Source organism: Perca fluviatilis, chromosome 19 (assembly GCF_010015445.1).
Source record: "Perca fluviatilis chromosome 19, GENO_Pfluv_1.0, whole genome shotgun sequence".
In the NCBI taxonomy this organism is placed as follows: domain Eukaryota; kingdom Metazoa; phylum Chordata; class Actinopteri; order Perciformes; family Percidae; genus Perca; species Perca fluviatilis.
This window is the reverse complement of record NC_053130.1, coordinates 29,449,208-29,466,961: the sequence shown is the minus strand read 5'-3', so window position 1 is coordinate 29,466,961 and position 17,754 is coordinate 29,449,208. Positions and strand designations below refer to the sequence as shown.

At 39.0% G+C, this 17,754-nt stretch overlaps 1 protein-coding gene across 1 annotated transcript; it reads left to right on the top strand.

The window, feature by feature from the left end:
* Positions 1-8,543: 8,543 nt before the first annotated feature.
* Positions 8,544-17,448, top strand: fam98a (family with sequence similarity 98 member A). Its single transcript, XM_039784355.1, has 8 exons — positions 8,544-8,696; positions 9,397-9,545; positions 10,432-10,566; positions 13,147-13,328; positions 13,827-13,907; positions 14,012-14,128; positions 15,399-15,566; positions 16,134-17,448. Exons 1-8 carry the CDS (start codon positions 8,659-8,661, stop codon positions 16,821-16,823), a joined length of 1,560 nt encoding a protein of 519 aa, XP_039640289.1. The 5' UTR covers positions 8,544-8,658; the 3' UTR covers positions 16,824-17,448.
* Positions 17,449-17,754: the final 306 nt, after the last annotated feature.

The following is a 17,754-nucleotide window of genomic DNA, read 5'->3' as shown; positions in this document are numbered from 1 at the left end:
CTTATGGTCTCCTAATGGGGTATGTAACAGTTGGGCTGAAAATGGCCTGGTTGATATTTTATTGGCCCTTATGCATCCCTGTGTTTTGGCCCTATTTGTAACAAGAGCTTTTCTTCCAAATATGGTATGGTCATGAATATTTAGATGAGCTGCGCGCTGATTGGTTGAGCGAATCGCCAATACACACACATTAGAAACGCGACAGAATCTCATATTCAATCCAGACACTGCAATGTTTCCTTACCAAATTCACTTCTGAGACTTTTTTATGCGAGAAATCAACTATATAAAGCTCAAATATGGGCCGTTTTACGAAAATGGATGGCTAATTGCAAATTTGGCAAAACTGTGTGTCGGAGTTCAGCTGCCTGTGTTGCTGCCTCGCCGCCCGGCCTGCTGTGAGCTGATTGAGCTCCGGCACGGCTGCTGCAACCCACAGCACCTCATACCCACGCAAAGTCACCGTTTGGGCTAAGGGACTAGCTCGAAACACTGCTGCCCTGACAGATCTCCAGGGCCTGCATCTCCTCTCTTCCTGCTAGCTAAATGGCCTGTATGTGAGAGTGAGAGTGAGAGCGCGGTCAGCGAGCTTGTTACACCAGCAATCTCTTACCACATGTTACACACATGTCACGCCACTTAGCTATACAACATACCTAAAGGTCTTATAAAGCTAACAACGGTGTCCGATTTCAAGTTAATGAATATTTGTGAGCTGTAAGGGTTTCGTTAGCTGCGACTGTCCCTGCAATCCTATGTGTACAGATTGCGGCTAGTTAGCTTCATTTTGGTAGTAATTCGAGTATATTTACAGTTTGAATTTCCTCACGCCACTTATACAACATCTAACTAAATGTTTTATAAAGCTAACAACGGTGTCCAATTTCAAGTTAATGAATATTTGTGAGCTGTAAGGGTTTCGTTAGCTGCGACTGTCCCTTCAATCTATGTGTACAGATTGCAGCTAGTTAGCTTCATTTTGGGTCGTAATTAGAGTATATTTACAGTTTTGAATTTCCTCACGCCACTTATACAACATCTAGCTAGTTAACTGAATGTTTTATAAAGCTAACAACGGTGTCCGATTTCAAGTTAAGGAATATTTGTGAGCTGTAAGGGTTTCGTTAGCTGCGACTGTCCCATCAATCCTATGTGTACAGATTGCGGCTAGTTAGCTTCATTTTTGGTCGTAATTCGAGTATATTTACAGTTTGAATTTCGTCACGCCACTTATAAAACATCTAGCTAAGTGTTTTATTAAGCTAACAACGGTGTCCGATTTCAAGTTAATGAATATTTGTGAGCTGTAAGGGTTTCGTTAGCTGCGACTGTCCCTTCAATCCTATGTGTACAGATTGCGGCTAGTTAGCTTCATTTTTGGTCGTAATTCGAGTATATTTACAGTTTGAATTTCGTCACGCCACTTATACAACATCTAACTAAATGTTTTATAAAGCTAACAACGGTGTCCGATTTCAAGTTAATGAATATTTGTGAATTCCAGAGGAATTCTAAGAGGAGGCTAGCTAGCTCTCATCGATAGAGCTCCATCCAGCCGCAGGCTCTATCAATGAGACTCACGGACAAGCGGCGTTTATTTCCCCAATCGTTTGTTTAAATAACTCAACACATTATAATTACACACATTAAAAGAGTAACTGGAACCTGTGGTAAGAGAATGATGGCGTAACAAGCTCGCTGACCGCGCTTTCACTCACGTACACCGGGCATTTAGCTAGCTAGCAGGAAGAGGGGAGTTGCAGGCCCTGGAGCTCTGTCAGAGCAGCGGCGTTTCGTAGTTCATTAGCCCAAAACGGTGACTTTGCGCTGTGTTAGAATATATTTGTGAGAGTAAGCTAACAGGATTGTAGAGTTCATGATTTTGACCTTGTTGTCTCGTTTCCCTGGGTTTTGAGAGGCCATCTGGTTCTACAGTGATTTGACATTACAAAAGTAGGGTGAGATAATGCCTGAAATGAAAAAGTCTCCTCTGATCAAGGGGGGAACAGGCAACAAGGTCAGTGTTTTGTAAGCGCGTGATATGTGACACAAAGTATAGTGGAATGACCGGACTCTTGGAGAACTCCGTAAGTTTGAAGGAGATTAAAAAACACAGAGGTTCAAATTTAACAATAGCAGTCTGTCTTTATGAGCTGGGAATGAGAAGTCGAGCATACGCTTTTGTATTTTGCAATATCATTCACTAAAGCTTTTTATTAACTTTAACTGGACGAATCCTGAGTCTTATTTTGAATCCTGAGTCTTTTCCTCTGATCTACCAGTAAACGAACACTATTCAGTGACCATAGAATTGGAGTCAGATTAGCCTGGCCTTTTAGAGCCAGACCGGTCATCGGTCACATTTTAGATTAAAATCTTACAGCTGCCAGCCGTTACTGAGCTCCATCTACCTCACAGCAGGCCGGGGTCAGTGAAGGAAGGCAGGCCAGGCGGCGAGGCAGCAACACAGGCAGCACCGGCCTCTGAAGTCCGACACACAGTCGGACAAAATTTGCAATTAGACATACATTTTCGTAAAATGGCCATATTTGACCTCTACATAGTTGATTTCACGCATAGAAAAGTCTCAGAAGTGAATTTAATGGTAATATAGCATATGAACAATGTTTGCAATTTCTGAGATCTGCACGACCTAGATTCAGAAGACTAACTGATCTCAGGTCAGTTGTGTAGCCTATGCAAATGTTGGGGCGTGACAAACACAGACTATAGCCAAATGAGGAGGAGCCGCAACAGTCGACGTCAACTATGGGGCTCGTTGAGATTCGCCCGTTTTCAGAGGCAGTTTCAAATAGTGAGATTTGCAGAGAAAAGAGGTGTCAATGGGATTTAGAGGTTCTATGTATGTCCTAGTTACCCACTAAACTGTCATTATTCAACTATGACAATGTAAAATCAGTTTTGCATTCTATCACCCCTTTTAAAATGATTTTTGTTTCCTACAAGAGTCTCACTGCACCAAGGATGATTTGCATTTTTGGAAAACTCAGTGGGGCAAGGATTTATGGGCAGCTCATGGTTCTGATAGGTCAGCTGGTGTCATGGTCTTAAAGGACAATTTTCCTGGAGAGATTATTCATCATTGCAGCGACCCACACGGTCACTTTATTATTATGGTGCTCTCTGTTTTTCAATAAACAATTATTATAATTAACATTTATGGGTACAATACTACTGAAAATGACATTTTGTTTCAGATACTAGAAAAGATTACACTGTACTGGTTGAATAAGTTCCCTAACTTTTTTGATTTTTGGTGGAGATTAATAATAATAATATTGTATTAAACAACAACTTAGATTTCCACCTAAGAGATCCAGCTTAACCAACTCTCATCTTATGCCTGGAGAGAAAAATCTCCTGCATCTAAATCATACACTTGGAGCTCCAAGGACCTTTCCAAACAGCCTCGACTTGACTATTGGCTTGTCTCTCAAAACATCGACTTGGACAATATTCACATTAATGTCCACGCTGCTCCCTTTTCAGACCATAAGGCAATTATCTTAAACAATAAGTTTTCCTTTATTCTGGATATTCCTAGAGCCTTGTGCTGGAAACTTAATAATAGTCTTCTTTTACATGCTAAAGTCATAATCGATATTACATACTTAATTAAGGCTCACTGGGAAGAAGCCTGTAGGAAAAAGTCTTTTAGTCATCATTGGGAGCTTCTAAAAATTGGAAAATATATGAGGTCCTATGGAAGCAATTTAGCCAAACGTAGACAACTTGAAGAAGGTAGGCTGTTGACTCAAATTGCATCTTTATCTAATAAGACTACTGAAAACCTTACTGAGGAGGAGTTACTGTAGCTTAGTGAATGCCAGAATAAGTTAGATGATATCTATAAACAGAAGGCCCAAGGGGCTTTTGTGAGGTCAAGAAGGAAGTGGATGGAGGAACGTGAGCAAAATTAATCTTATTTCTTTTGTTTAGAAAAATCAAAACTTAAAAATTCATCTTTAGATGCTCTAAAAATTAACTGTAAGCTTGTGAATGATCACAAAGAGATTGCTCCCTTTTTTTTTTTTTAAGTTTTATAGTAAACTTTATTTCCAATTTTTTAGAAGAGATAACATTTCAACTTCTAAACTTGATTAAAACTTGCAAAACAATTTCTGAAGACTATAGAGCACTTTGTGACAGCAAAATAACTCAAGATGAGGTTTTGAATGATATTTTGAAACTTAAAAATAAAAAATCTCCAGGCAATGATGGACTAATCACAGAATTTTATAAGAAGTTTTCTAATGAACTGACCCCTTTTCTTTTCAATGTCCTTTCTGAATATGCTGAATCTGGAGTATTAACATTAATACAAGGCCTTATCACTCTCATTCCAAAAGCCCCAAAATATGTACTTTTGATAGACAACTGGCAACCTATCTGTTTGCTAAATAATCTCTTATTCTGGCCAATATAATTAAAAAAACCTTAGCCTCTATAATTGACTAATCACAATCTGGCTTTATGTCAAACAGGCATATTGCAAACAATGTTAGACTGGTTCTGAATGTATTAGATTATTCTGAACTGATTTATGATAATAGCTTTGTTCTGTTTTTAGATTTGTATAAGGCCTTCGATTCCTTAGAACAAAAATTTATTTATCAATCACTTTCCAAATTTGGTTTTGGTAACTATTTTTGTAACTTAATTAATAATAATAATAATAATAATAATAATAATACATTTTATTTATGGGCGCCTTAGTCATAGCACTCAAAGACGCCTTACAGTTAAAACAAGCAAAAATACAGTTAAAAAGGCAAATATAATTAAAGCTGCAAGCAGCGTTGGACGGGCCCTAGCACCTCTGCACACATCGGGGTTACTGGCGGACGCCGCTCTTTGCAACCGTGCATTTGCGCAGCACTCAGACACTGCAAATTGTCACCAATGAAAAGGGAACTCCCTGCTGAGTTCAATGATACCTCATAAGACTCTATGTCCTACAGTTCATTAGCTGTGAAAGGGGGCGTGGCCAAAGCATAGGGTTCGGGGCAAACCTTTACCAATAAAAAAGGAAGTCTGTGCTGAATTCATTGATACCTCACATAAGACTCTACCTTAAATGGGTCACCAGTTATGAAATGGGGCGTGGCTTAAGATAGGGGGGCGGGCCAAACCATGATCAATAAATAAGGAACTATCTGCTGAGTTCAATGATACCTCACACAAGGGTCTACCTTAAACGGTTAAAATGTTATGAAAGGTGGCGTGGCCTGAGTAAGTGGGCGTGGTTAGTATAGGGTATCACATGTAGACCACACAATATAAGTTTCATGTAAATCGGATGATGTTTGTCATATAAGGCTGATTTCCTTTTGCCAGCGGGGGGCGCTTAGCCTGGTCCTACCAGATTCGTACATTTCATTTGTACAGAGAGTCTGGCCTCTCTCCATTGACAAGTGTTAACTTCCTTAAAGGCGGCTACTCTGTTGAAGTTTAAAACTATTGGATCTGCCCAGAGCCACTCTGGATCTGCCTTAACCAATCGCTAACGTTTGGTCGTGACGTATGTCATGCGCACGTGCAACAAGAGGGGAGACCGTCAATGCTATTAGCATTAGCACCGCTAGCGATAGCCTTAGCCAACTACTTCACCACTAACAGAACGAGCTGGAAAATCAAACTTTTCCCAAACCCCGTGGGGAGGAGGGCCACAACATCATGGCCACCAACAAAACTCAACAAAGATTGTTCTTGCTCAGGCTTTAACTTCTGGATATTTGGCGGCGTTGCCACAACGGACCGAATGGCTTCGCTCATATCTTTCTAGCGCAGGTCATCAACGTCATCGTTCTCAGCCACTCCAATGAAAATTGAGCGGAAGTACGTAGGCGGGGGGAACCAGGCTAGGGGGCGCTATGACCAAAAGTCATTATTGGCCTGTATGTGTACTCAGGCCTAGACTCTTGTTATATATATGACAATGTACACTGTAGTTACAGCCACTTTCTCGTTCATCGCTAAACACTCAAAATGGCCACCACGCCACGCCCACACCATTTGACGAAAAGTTTTTCTTTCGATAACTTTTCATCTTTAAGGTGTTGAGATGGTACAGACCAAATTTGAAGTCCATCGGATGAAATCTCTAGGAGGAGTTCGTTAAAGTATAGCACCTTGACTTTTAGGCCTACTTCCTGTTGCCACTAGGGGGAGCTATGACTTTGAGTCAATTTTGTCCGGTTAATGTCCTCAGAGTTAGAGTCTAATGAATCATGAAATAAGTTTCAATAAGGCCTTCACCGCTGTCGGAGCTCGGGCCCTAATTCAATTAAAACAAACACATTTAAAAGATTGAGATAGAAAATTTATTATCCATTATTTTTGATGGAGAGTGGAGTCATGTTGGGTAGGCCTTTCGGGAAAGGTGGGTTTTGAGGGAGGTTTTAAAGGTGGGTAGAGACTCTATGGTACGGATGGATAGCAGGAGGGAGTTCCAAAGGCGAGGAGCAGAATGGCTGAAGGCTTTAAACCCCATTGTGGACAGGCGGGCAGATGAGTGAAAAGCAGTGAGGAAGAGGAGGATCGGAGTGTTCGGGATGAAGTGTAGGGCTGAAGGAGTTCAGAGAGGTATGGATTAGTGAGATTATGGAGGGCTTTAAAACACTTTAACTACTTCAGTCACACTTAAATATGGTACCTCCCCCTGTTTTCAGGTAAGTTTGTCAAGGCTGTCCAGTCTCACCCAACTCCTCTCCACATTAATTCATGAAAGTAATATACAGGGTATTTATCTTGCTGGCAGACAAGTTACTATAAATCAGGTGGCTGATGACACCACACTTTTTTTTGAAAGAAAACCATATTCATATTGCAATTCAGCACATTCAATTATTTCATGCAGCATCAGGCCTTTATCTGAATGTTAAGAAGTGTGAGCGGTTATCCATTACACAGTCTGAACATACATTGTTATATGGCATTCCCATGAAGTCTCAGGTAATTTATTTAGGCATTGTGATAACTAAAATTAAAGATGAAAGATGCAATTTGAACTTTAGCCCCATTATCAATAAAACTCAGAAAAGATACAATCTTTGGCTCCAGAGAGACTTGTCATTAAGAGGTAGAACTTTATTAACAAAAGCTGAAGGTATATCCAGGCTAACATACGCTGCAATTGCTTTAAATGTTGATTCCTCTTTTTGTAAGTCTATTGATAAAATGCTATTCAAGTTTATCTGGAAAAACAAAAAACATTATATAAAAAATACTGTTATGATGAATACAACTGAATCTGGTTAATTTAACTTTTTAGATGTTACTACCCTGAACTATACCTTTAAAGTCATCTGGATTAGAAAATGTCATTGTAACCCAGAATCCATTTGGAATTCTATTAGCTTGGTCTCTTATTGCCAAACATGGTTTCTCTCCTCATAATTATCTCATATGGAATAACAGTGACATATTCAAAAACAAATCATTATTTTTCCAGAGTTGGTTTCACAATAATATTCTATTTGTCAAACAGTTATTCAATGCAGATGGTCTTGTAATGAATTACTCTGACTTTTTGTCCTTCTTTAACATCCCTGTCACCCCAAAAGAGTTTGCTATTGTAATTTATGCCATTCCAAAAGGTGTGATGATGTTATTTAGCAGTAACACTGAACCACTTCCTTCTCGTCTGTCGTCATTGAAGGACACAACAATAGGGAAAATGTCTTTTACTGAGCCCTTCAACCCAAAACAGAAGGATCAGATCCCTCTTTCAAAAGGACATTGTCACCATCCCATATGTTACCCATTACTGGGGAAGATGTATTTCAAATATCTGGTGGAAAAATGTTTTGACTTTATCTTCAAGATATTTAATTACAAACAAACCTCGACATGTCTGTTTTAAACTTCTTCATCGGTGCTATCCAGCAAAACATTACTTGCAAAGACTAAAACATGACAGCTCTTTCTGTGGAGTTGATCGTGAAACAACTATGCACGTATTTTGGAGCTGTACTTATACTGTCACTTTTTGGAAAGACTTTGCCCAATATATCTGCTGTAACATTTCTGTCAACTTTTCTCTTCTGTACAAAGATGTGCTGTTTGGTTTTTATGATGTCTGCATTCTAGAACAAAAACAGTATTACATCATCAATCTTTTCGTTATCTCGGCAAATTTCACATTCACAAAAGTAAATTCTGTAACAGAAAACCTCTATTTAAAATCTTTATGAATGAAATGCTACAATACATACAAACTATTCAGAACTCTAGAAACCCTAAAGCCTTAAAGACTCTTGATATTTATAAATTTCTTAATTGAATGAACTGCTAAATTATTTAATGTATTTTGTTTTTTACTCTTTCATAGTTTATGTACCTCCTCACCCCTGGAATATATGTGTTTTGGAATTTGTCATTGTACTTGATTTGCAAAAAAGATTAAAAAAAATCTTTGTAACTGCCTTCTTTCTACTGCTCTACATGGGATTCTTAATACATCCATGATTGGAGTCCGCTAGATGGCGGTAAAGCATCTGTAATTTGGTTTGCCAACCACCAATAAATCCAAAGAAGAAGTAGAATAAGTCAAACGTGTATCAGCTGAGCTGGCTGTTGATGTGAAAACTCTATTTAATAGTACGTGATTTTAGAGCATAAGAATAGATCATTGGGATGGAGAATGACATCCTCGTCTCTCTTGAAGATTTAGGGTAAGTTAAAAAACGTGATAGGTCTGCCTTTGTATGAAAATTATGTGCGAAAGCTGGCATTCCAATGACCAGCCTTGCCAATCTTTCCTATTTTAGCCACCAGCACATTAACGTTACAGTGTAGCTTGCTTTAGCAAAACGGCTAACTTGCTGTTGTAGCTAACGGTTATTCCAGTCTGACGTTGATGCATTTTTTGATTGCTATGTATGTGAACCATAGCTATCTTGTCGTACCGGTATTAATAGACCTACAGACTGGTTGTAATTCTGTTGTGCCACAAGCTGCGTCAGCAGAAGCTGCTTCCGTCATGATTTATATCAGGCTAGCTCCAACACATTCCTTTCTATTAACCAATTCTAGCCCCACTTTCTAAAAATAACAGCCATGATTGATTGAAGTCTTTCTTGGTTAATTAGCCTACTATGCTGAAATATCTTGTAGCTTCTCACAGGTCAGTAATGTCCCTCGCTCTGTTTATTGAACCAAGGCTCAGTATTGTTTATCTTTACTGCCAAGCTGTAACGTTACTGATAAGGGTAGTTGTGTAATATGTCAGATTGAATGTTTTTTATGTCATTTATTAGTTACTCTTCTTTTTTTATATAAAAATATATGTAATGTTATTGTTTTATTTTAAATGTTCGAAATTAAGTAAAAAGAAAAATGTGTTCTGTATGAACTATGTATGTGTCACTGTAGGTACCAAGGCCCTCTGTTGGAGGAAGGAGCTCTGGATTCTGCTGTGAGCAGAGGAGCAGCTTCCCCTGAGTTTACTAAGCTGTGTGCCTGGATAGTCTCAGAGCTTAGACTCTACTGCAAGCTGGAAGAGAATGTCCAAGCCACTAACTGTAAGACATATTTTATCACTGTTAAGTAAAGTTGCTCCTGCTGCAAAATTATTAGAACAATTTGAATAGTAACAGAAGGGATGCACTTCCAATGATTCTACTAGTATCTTTACATTTTCTTGCAAGCTAAAGATTGATGACGATTGCAAAGAAGTGACAAAATTGAATATATGCTTGGCACATGCTATTGGGTTTTGTGGGCTATTAAGTAATTAGATTCAATTACTTGAGGAGAGGGTGGTATTGGGGGTGGGGTCTTTGGACATTTTTAATCGCTGTTATCTCAAATTCCGCAGTGAGGGTTTCTGTTTGATTTCTGGGGCTTTTCATTTCAAGATGGATAAGTTTGAAGGATATTTCATTTTTTTCTTTGTTTTCTTCTTTCTCACTTTATTGAATTCTAACATTATTTTGTTATAGTTCAACTGAGAACATGACACAAATACTGATAAATATAAATAAAACTGAAATTAATAAGTAAAATAAGGAGATCTACATGTGAGTAAATATTTTGCCAGCCGAATCAAATTGTTTACAGGATATTAAACCTTTTGTTTCATTATAATAAATTTGTTGTTCCAAATATTTGACTCTTTCTTATCAGGGATTGTATAAAGGCGAATAAGTATGTCAATGAATATTTGATATGACATATGAGTTTACAATTACAATTCTTCCTCGGCATTGAGAAGTTGCATGTTTGGTCTATGGGTCTATCTTCCGGCAGCGCAAAATAAAACATGCACATCATTGCTGCTGGAAGAATTCCTACGGGAAACACTGTGCTAACACAAATACTGTAGCTGGCTGTATTTCTTAAATTGTGAGATTTACCCAGCCTGTCTTGACATCATGTTTGGTGTGTTTCTCCTTCTAACCCTGCCAGGTCCGAGCGAGGCAGAGGGCTTCCAGCTGGAGATGAGTGGCCTGCTGTCAGAGCTCGCCTGTCCTTACTCTATCCTCACCAGCGGAGACATCACCCAGAGGTTCCTCAACAGGACCGACTGTCTGCTGCTCATTAGTATGATAACAGCACTTAGCAACATCTCAATTTCAAACACAACCCTAAATCTTTTATTTTTATTTTTTTAAGAAAAGCATTGCTGCATTAATCTGTGAGGTTAAAGTCTATTGCACTTTATGTGGACTGTTGTACCACACCCATCTATGATGGTGTTGCACTGTCATCAGGGCTTGAAATACTTTTTTTCTGTGTACATGCACTGTAGGGCTTTGACTTTTACCCAGAAATCATATTCAAAGTTTGTTTGATTAATATTGAAATATATTCAAAAGATTTATTAATAATATTTTGACCATTTAAATGCCTTCAGACCTATATTTTTATCAAACTTAAGTTGTATATGTTCTGTCCACCAGAGGGCAGTGTTTCAGTCAATGTCAATAGGCAGACAATGATGTTTTCAGAAGAAAAACACATTGTTAAATATTGTTAATATTGTTAAAAGTCAGACCCTGGTTTAAACACAAACAGTATGCTTTCGACAGGAAGTTGGGAGCTTTCACCGTAGCCTATGTAAGTGGTCTGATGTTTATACTTGTGCACTGGTTTGTGCGTTGAGCTGGTGTGTGTGTGTGTGGGGAGTGTGTGTAGAGTGAGAGAGTGACGGTGATTACTGGTAGCTTCAGGGTGAGTAGAGTCATAGCGAGAGAAACAAAGTGTCTCCCCTGTTCTTTCTGACCACGGTGGGAAATCTGTAGCAGGAAAAGTTAACCCTCTCCTTGATTTCATGTTGTTTATGGAGAAGGAGAACCAGGAAATGAGTCGGGGGGGGGGATGCAAGCCATGGCTGAGAGACGGAGTCAAAGCCCTAATGCACTGTTGCATGTACAAAAATGTTTGAACCTGCACCCAAACACTTTTTTACTGCGCCGTTTGGTATATTTGTCCCAGATATGTCCTCCTTTCTCTGTACTCTGCATGGTCGGATCCGACTAAAAGAAATCCAACATTGTCCGCTGAAACACATTATTTTTTTATGTAATCAGTTCAGTTTCTCAAAAACTGTACAGTAAAATACCTTCAAATGTTACATGTTTATAATTGGAGTCATCCCTGGATAATATTGAAAAGTTCAGCAAACTTCTGAAGAAAAACATTTATTAATTTATGAGAGTTTAAAAATAAGGACAGTTCTAATGTGTTACAACATCATTTGTAGTTATGTGCAGTGAAACAAGTTATGGTCCTATTCAGGAACATTTTGAGCAGAAATCCATTGTGCTTCTCAGAAAACCTAATATGGAACGTCCTCCTCGCTGTCATCTGCTGTTGTGAATGTATATAGACATATAAAAATCTAGACTGAATATAACACACTTTTTCAAACGTATTTTCAGGAAAAGAAAAAAAACTGTCACGCGAATGCGGTATGTCCCCTTGACAATTATAAGCACCCTCTCCCAGTTTTTTCTTATTTGAAGCCCACACAACTGTTTACAAAAACTGATGTGCTGCGTTGGGAAATAGAAAAGTCATTATTTTAGCTTAGTGCCATCCCCTAGTTTAGTACAATATTCCACTACCACACTTCAAACTTTAGCATCACTCTCACAGATTGTTTACTATGTTCATGTATGTTGGCGTCCTGCAGTGGTGGTAAAGACAAAACCTTCTATGATCGCACGCTACTTCACAACATCACCAAACTTTGTCTTTTGATATTGTTTTTATTGTGAGAACCCTATCGGCAGAAAATTACATATTGTGCGTTTAAGTATTCTAGTGAGCAAACATTCACAATTCCCCAGACCCTGGAACTGACACACATAAATGGAATACAGCCATTAACATTTTAATTGACTATGGTTGTGCTTTTCCCATCATAACATTTTGACATATCTGCTGTCAAAAGCCTATACACCTCTTAAAACTGGGAAAATCGTATTTAGTAATTTTTCCGTTTTAGACCATGACTGAAAGTGTGTCATTCTATGCGATGATACACTACCTTCACTTGGGGAAACGTAGGCATTGTAATCCAAGAAAAAGTGAACGACTGACCTGGTAACTTTGAGTAGTACATTGTCAAATAATGTGCTGTTTTAAGCTAAGTTTTTGTAAGTTGATATGACTTGTTTCACTTTTCTGCTGGTGCTTTTGGCTTTCTCTCATTCAATAGTGGTTAAAGGGCATTCAGCATAGTGTTGGGATGATTAAATGTTTAATTTTTCACCATACAATAGGCTTTTCATACCACAGATATTGTGTCTTGTCAAACTCAGTTGTAACTAATGATGTTAATAATGGCTACAAGTTGGTATTGAGGTGTATCCATGTATTGTGCATTCTGGCTTACTACTACAGTAATATTAGAACAAGCAGTACAATTTAAAATATATCCTTTGACTGCAGCCTCTGTGGAACTGCTCAAACTGCAGGTGGATTTCCTGTATGCCCCACCAAACACAGCTGAATTTCATAACCCTTAATTACATTTCTGGTGACTTTTATTTGTTCTTTTGTGCTAAGCTAACTTCTTGAGCCAGATAGCATTTTAACTGTTTAAATATGACTCTGAAACCTAAGCATCCTAGAAATGTAACCAGTCCAATTTTTATTTTTATTTTGTCTTTGAAGCCTTTCTGGTGTCTGACTTGGAGGCATCAAGGATGATCCTGGTAAATAAGCCTGAAAAAAAAACCCAGGATTCAGGCAGCCCCATGTTCCAGGAACTGAAGGGCATCTGCATGGCACTGGGCATGTCCAAGCCTCCAGCAAACATCACCATGTTCCAGTTCTTCAGTGGAATTGAGAAGAAGGTCTGTTGACAGAGATATGATGTGCTCTCAAAGAAGGGTTAAACATGCATTTCAAGCTGGCCATTCTTTAAATTCCTGACAATAGATACCGAAAAACACGGTGTACAACCACAGTGCAAAATTTGGATTGCAATGTGTCCCCTACCACTGAATCTGTGGATTGTTTAACTTTAAACTTCCTTCTAGGAGCTGCAAACCCAACTTTAAAACTTCATTTGTGAATCCATTTTCAAAAGAGTTTCTGTCCTTACAGTAAAGGCCTATTTTAGTTGGAATGATGTGACCTCAACATAGAATAATAATAATGATAATAATTTGCAATAAATATTGTCAGCAGGTTCAGTCCAAACATATGTCATGTTTAGTCACAGTGTGAGAAGACATCTGGTTGTACATTTCTGCTTTTGTCAGTGTGGTTCAGTGTATTGTATCTGCTGTTTGATTGTCTATTCATGCAATCATAATACACACATCTGCACGTTGTCCCTTTTTTCATAGCTTAAAGAGGCCATAAGTAGAGTCCCACCAAATCACGTAGGAGAGCCCTTGATGAAGAAGGCCCTTGGACCTGTTCACTTGGTAAATACAGAAAAACAAAGAAATATAATATACTTGAGTAACACTGCATGCAAGTGAATAACTGTTAAATTAATTTTCTCTTTTCTTTTTTCTCTTTTTGTCAGGAAAAAATTGAAGCTATAAACCAAGCACTTGTAAATGAGTATGACGTGAGAAGAAAAATGTTGTTGAAACGTCTTGATGTGACAGTGCAATCTTTTGGTTGGTCTGACAGAGCAAAGGTATGTGGAAACTTGGTATCCTTCTAAATCTGAAAATGGGGCACTATGCACTGGAGCAAGAATAAAGCATTTTAGACAGGAAGTATTTGTACACTTTGTGTTTGTTTGAGCAAAAGTTAGGCATCTTGTCCATGTGGGTTTCTTCTTTGCCCTGCTGAGGAGGGAAAGGAGTTATTGAAAAGGAGTTTAACATGGAATGGAAAAGTAAGAAAGGAAAACGCATCAATGCATGTAAACAATTAAAACATGTTAAGTGTTTCTGCAAGAATCTTTTACAGGGCTGCAACTAACGATTTATCAATGAATCTGATAATCATTTTCTTGATAGTTTGGTCTATAAAACATGAAAGGTGAAAAATGTTATATAGCTCAAGGGGATGTCATCAAATAGCTTATTTTGTCCAACCAACAGTCTAATGCCTGGGCCACACTGCCTACCTGAGCACCGCGTGTGCGTTGCTTTTATTTGGTGACATTCACAGTTCTCAGCAAAAATAGACGGCTAAAAGGATCTTACGTCAGTCACAATTTCAGTGTCAGTATCTGTAGAATATGTTACGGACTGAAAGAAAATATGAGGGTGTTTTTTCTGCCTGCAAGGCGACTTTGGAGGCAAAAAACACTATCGAGCCTCCGGTTTGTTTTTAACACTTTAACACTGTTAATACTGTTATCACTGTTATTTTAACACTTACTGTTTCAGTGTAAAAATTAAAACCCTCTAGCGTTTCTGTGGACAGAATCTTAACCTCTTCTGTAATGACATAATGCAATTAAACATTCTATTATAGCTGACCATTATCAAAGGCAATCTCAATGTAAACCAACAGTGTCTCTGTGTGGACACACAGTTCAACAAGGTTGTCGTCATTATCAGGTAAAGCTAGGCAGTGTGGCCCGGGCATACAATTGAAAGATTCACAGTATACTATAATGTGAGAAATCCTCAACAATTGTTCTTGTTCAACTACATGTGAAAAATGTTGTAGCAGTGCTTCTGCATGCCTGTAATGGAAACTGCTTTCTGCTTTCTTTTTTTTAGTATTGTGTGTTTGGATTTCTGCAATTTGAATGAATAAAATTAAACTTTATTTTCGTGCCATACCATTAAAATGGTCCTTCCCAAATGGACTACATGACTGCTTCCGATGATTGACATTAATGTTCCAAAAAACAAAACAAAAAAACAGTGCTGTAAACCACATACTGTACACTTGATGTATTGCTTTCCTAAAATGAATAAGACTTCCTTTTGTATGTCTTATTACAGACGCATGCTGATAAGTTGGCCAAAGTTTACAAGCCACTCCGTTCTGCTCTTGGCACCAAAAGCAAAATCTCTTCTGCCCACCTTCTTGCTGCTCGACAAGACTTCTCCAAGATCCTACGTACAAGCAGTGGCAAGATAAGAGAGAAGACTGCTTGTGCCATAAATAAGGTAGGTTAAACACAGTTTAGTCACAACGCTATTTTCTTTGTCATAGGTTATTCAGACACTGTTTTTATCGTGTTCTCTGTTTATAAGTGATGTGAGTCCATGTTCTTATGACTGTTCTGTATCCTTTAAACAAAAGTTTAGCTTTTTGATGTTTGATAAAACTTGCAGGATAAAGCAGATGTTTAAATTAATCTTTTCCACGTCTGTGTGTGGGGGGAGGCCGAGGACAGGGAGGGGCTAGACAGAGCTTGCTTTTCAAAATGTCTAACTCTGCCTTTTAATCAGAAAAATATCTAGTTATAGATCCAAAATAGAGTAGGATTAGGATTTATTTTCAATAAAAAATGTTATACTTCCAAGAACTATACCCTCCTTCAGCAATCCAATGAAGGAAGCCTGTAAATGGATATTTTGCTGATTTAAAACCAGCTCTGTGTCATGGCACTGTGTTTAGATGAAGTGTTTGGCTTCACTCTGTGGCGCCAGTGCACAGAGCTCCTTTTGAGCTACTTGGCTTGCAGACTTCCTTTTAAACCGTTTTGTTTTAAAGTGTGTCTTTTTTTCCAGGTTCTAATGGGCCGAGTGCCAGACAGGGGAGGCCGACCCTGTGAGATCGAGCCTCCTCCCCCAGAGATGCCCTCCTGGCAGAAACGTCAGGATGCTCCCCAGGGCGGAGGACACTATGGTGGGAGTGGGCACGGAGGCGGCAGGGGGGGCTACGATCACTACTCCCAAGGTGGCCGTGGAGGATATGAGAGAGGAGGCGGAGGAGGACATGGAGACAGGGGAGGTAGAGGAGGAGGCGGCAGAGGGGGGAAGGTACAGGGAGGCTGGGTAGATGGAGGAGGGAGAGGCGGTTACAACCAGGGCCACTATCAAGATGCAGGAGGACATCAGGGGGGAGGAGGGAGAGGTGGTTACGGAGGAGGAGGGAACAACCAAGGAGGCTTCCAGGACCCTGGTTACCATGGAGGAGGAGGAGGAGGAGGAGGAGGAGGTGGAGGAGGCAGTTCCCATGACAATTACCAAAAAGATGCAGGTTGGCATCAGGAGAGAGGTGGCGGTCGAGGAGGTCGTGGGGGTAGGGGAAGAGGAGGCCGAGGTGGTGGAGGAGGAGGAGCAGGACAAGGAGGAGGCTGGGGAGGGAGAGGGGGCCAGAATTTTAACCAAGGAGGACAGTTTGAACAGTTCTTCCAACATGGCGGGCAACACTACAACCAAGCTGGCTTTAATCAAGGCAGGCAGTACACTAGTTGAAGACTCAGTAAAGGGCATCGCAGCAGAGTCTACTCAAAGATCGACTCCTTAACATGTGTGAACAGATTTTAACTGCCTTATCATACAATTTAGAATTTTCAGCATGGTTGAAAGTTGACATAAATGTTAAATGATGATCTAGGAGATGCATACCATATGTTTGGGAATTATTGTTTTAGTACGGAGGGCTGTAATGTAGTCCCTAGCTTTTTCATACTGGTGGGGTAATGTTTTCTCTTCCATGTCAACACTGTAAATGGTTAGTCAATTAGTTGGACTCTGCTGTTTTGACCTCATTTTGACACTTAATTAGCCTTATGTTGTTTTTTAAAAGACAGAAAAAGGGTCCTGAGATTTCAGTGTTGGTGCACCTACTGTGTATCTGACCTTTAGAAGCGCACCTTCAAAATCCTTAAGTTTCATTGAATTTGGCAATTACTTGAAAACATCTTCATCTTTCCAGTCTACATTTTGTTTCAGTAGATTTGACTGGAATCTCCTTTGTTACTTATTTAAAATGCCATATTGTACTACTCATGGAAGATTGTGTGGATACAAATATGGATGTTGGAAGGTTTGCATGGGTGTGTGTGAATGAGCAATAAAATCTGAAATGAGAACATTATTACTTTGTGGTTGAATTGGCTTTTGTAGGGAGGGGTGGCCCTTATTTAAGGGGAATGGTCGTCGTTTAAAATGACAATGTGTTTTTACACCAAAGGGGCTCTTTTTTCCCAGTATTAATGTGTAAGGTAGGGTTGATTAGTTATTCAAACAAAGAGAAATACTTTACAATTCACTTACTTTATTATTTTTTTTTTAGCTTTTATAGGCTAAGGTTAACAGGCAGGCAATGGATTTCACCCTTGGAAAATTTATGAAATTGAACATGTTTGAAAATATTGGTTGGTTGGCAAAAAACATTTTTTTA

Excerpts from the sequence above, each read along its gene's own strand:
- fam98a (XM_039784355.1), top strand. The coding sequence starts at position 8,659 with ATGGAGAATGACATCCTCGTCTCTCTTGAAGATTTAGG. Across the intron at positions 8,697-9,396 it reads GTCTCTCTTGAAGATTTAGG|GTACCAAGGCCCTCTGTTGG; the intron begins GTAAGTTAAAAA and ends GTGTCACTGTAG. Across the intron at positions 13,329-13,826 it reads TCAGTGGAATTGAGAAGAAG|CTTAAAGAGGCCATAAGTAG; the intron begins GTCTGTTGACAG and ends CTTTTTTCATAG.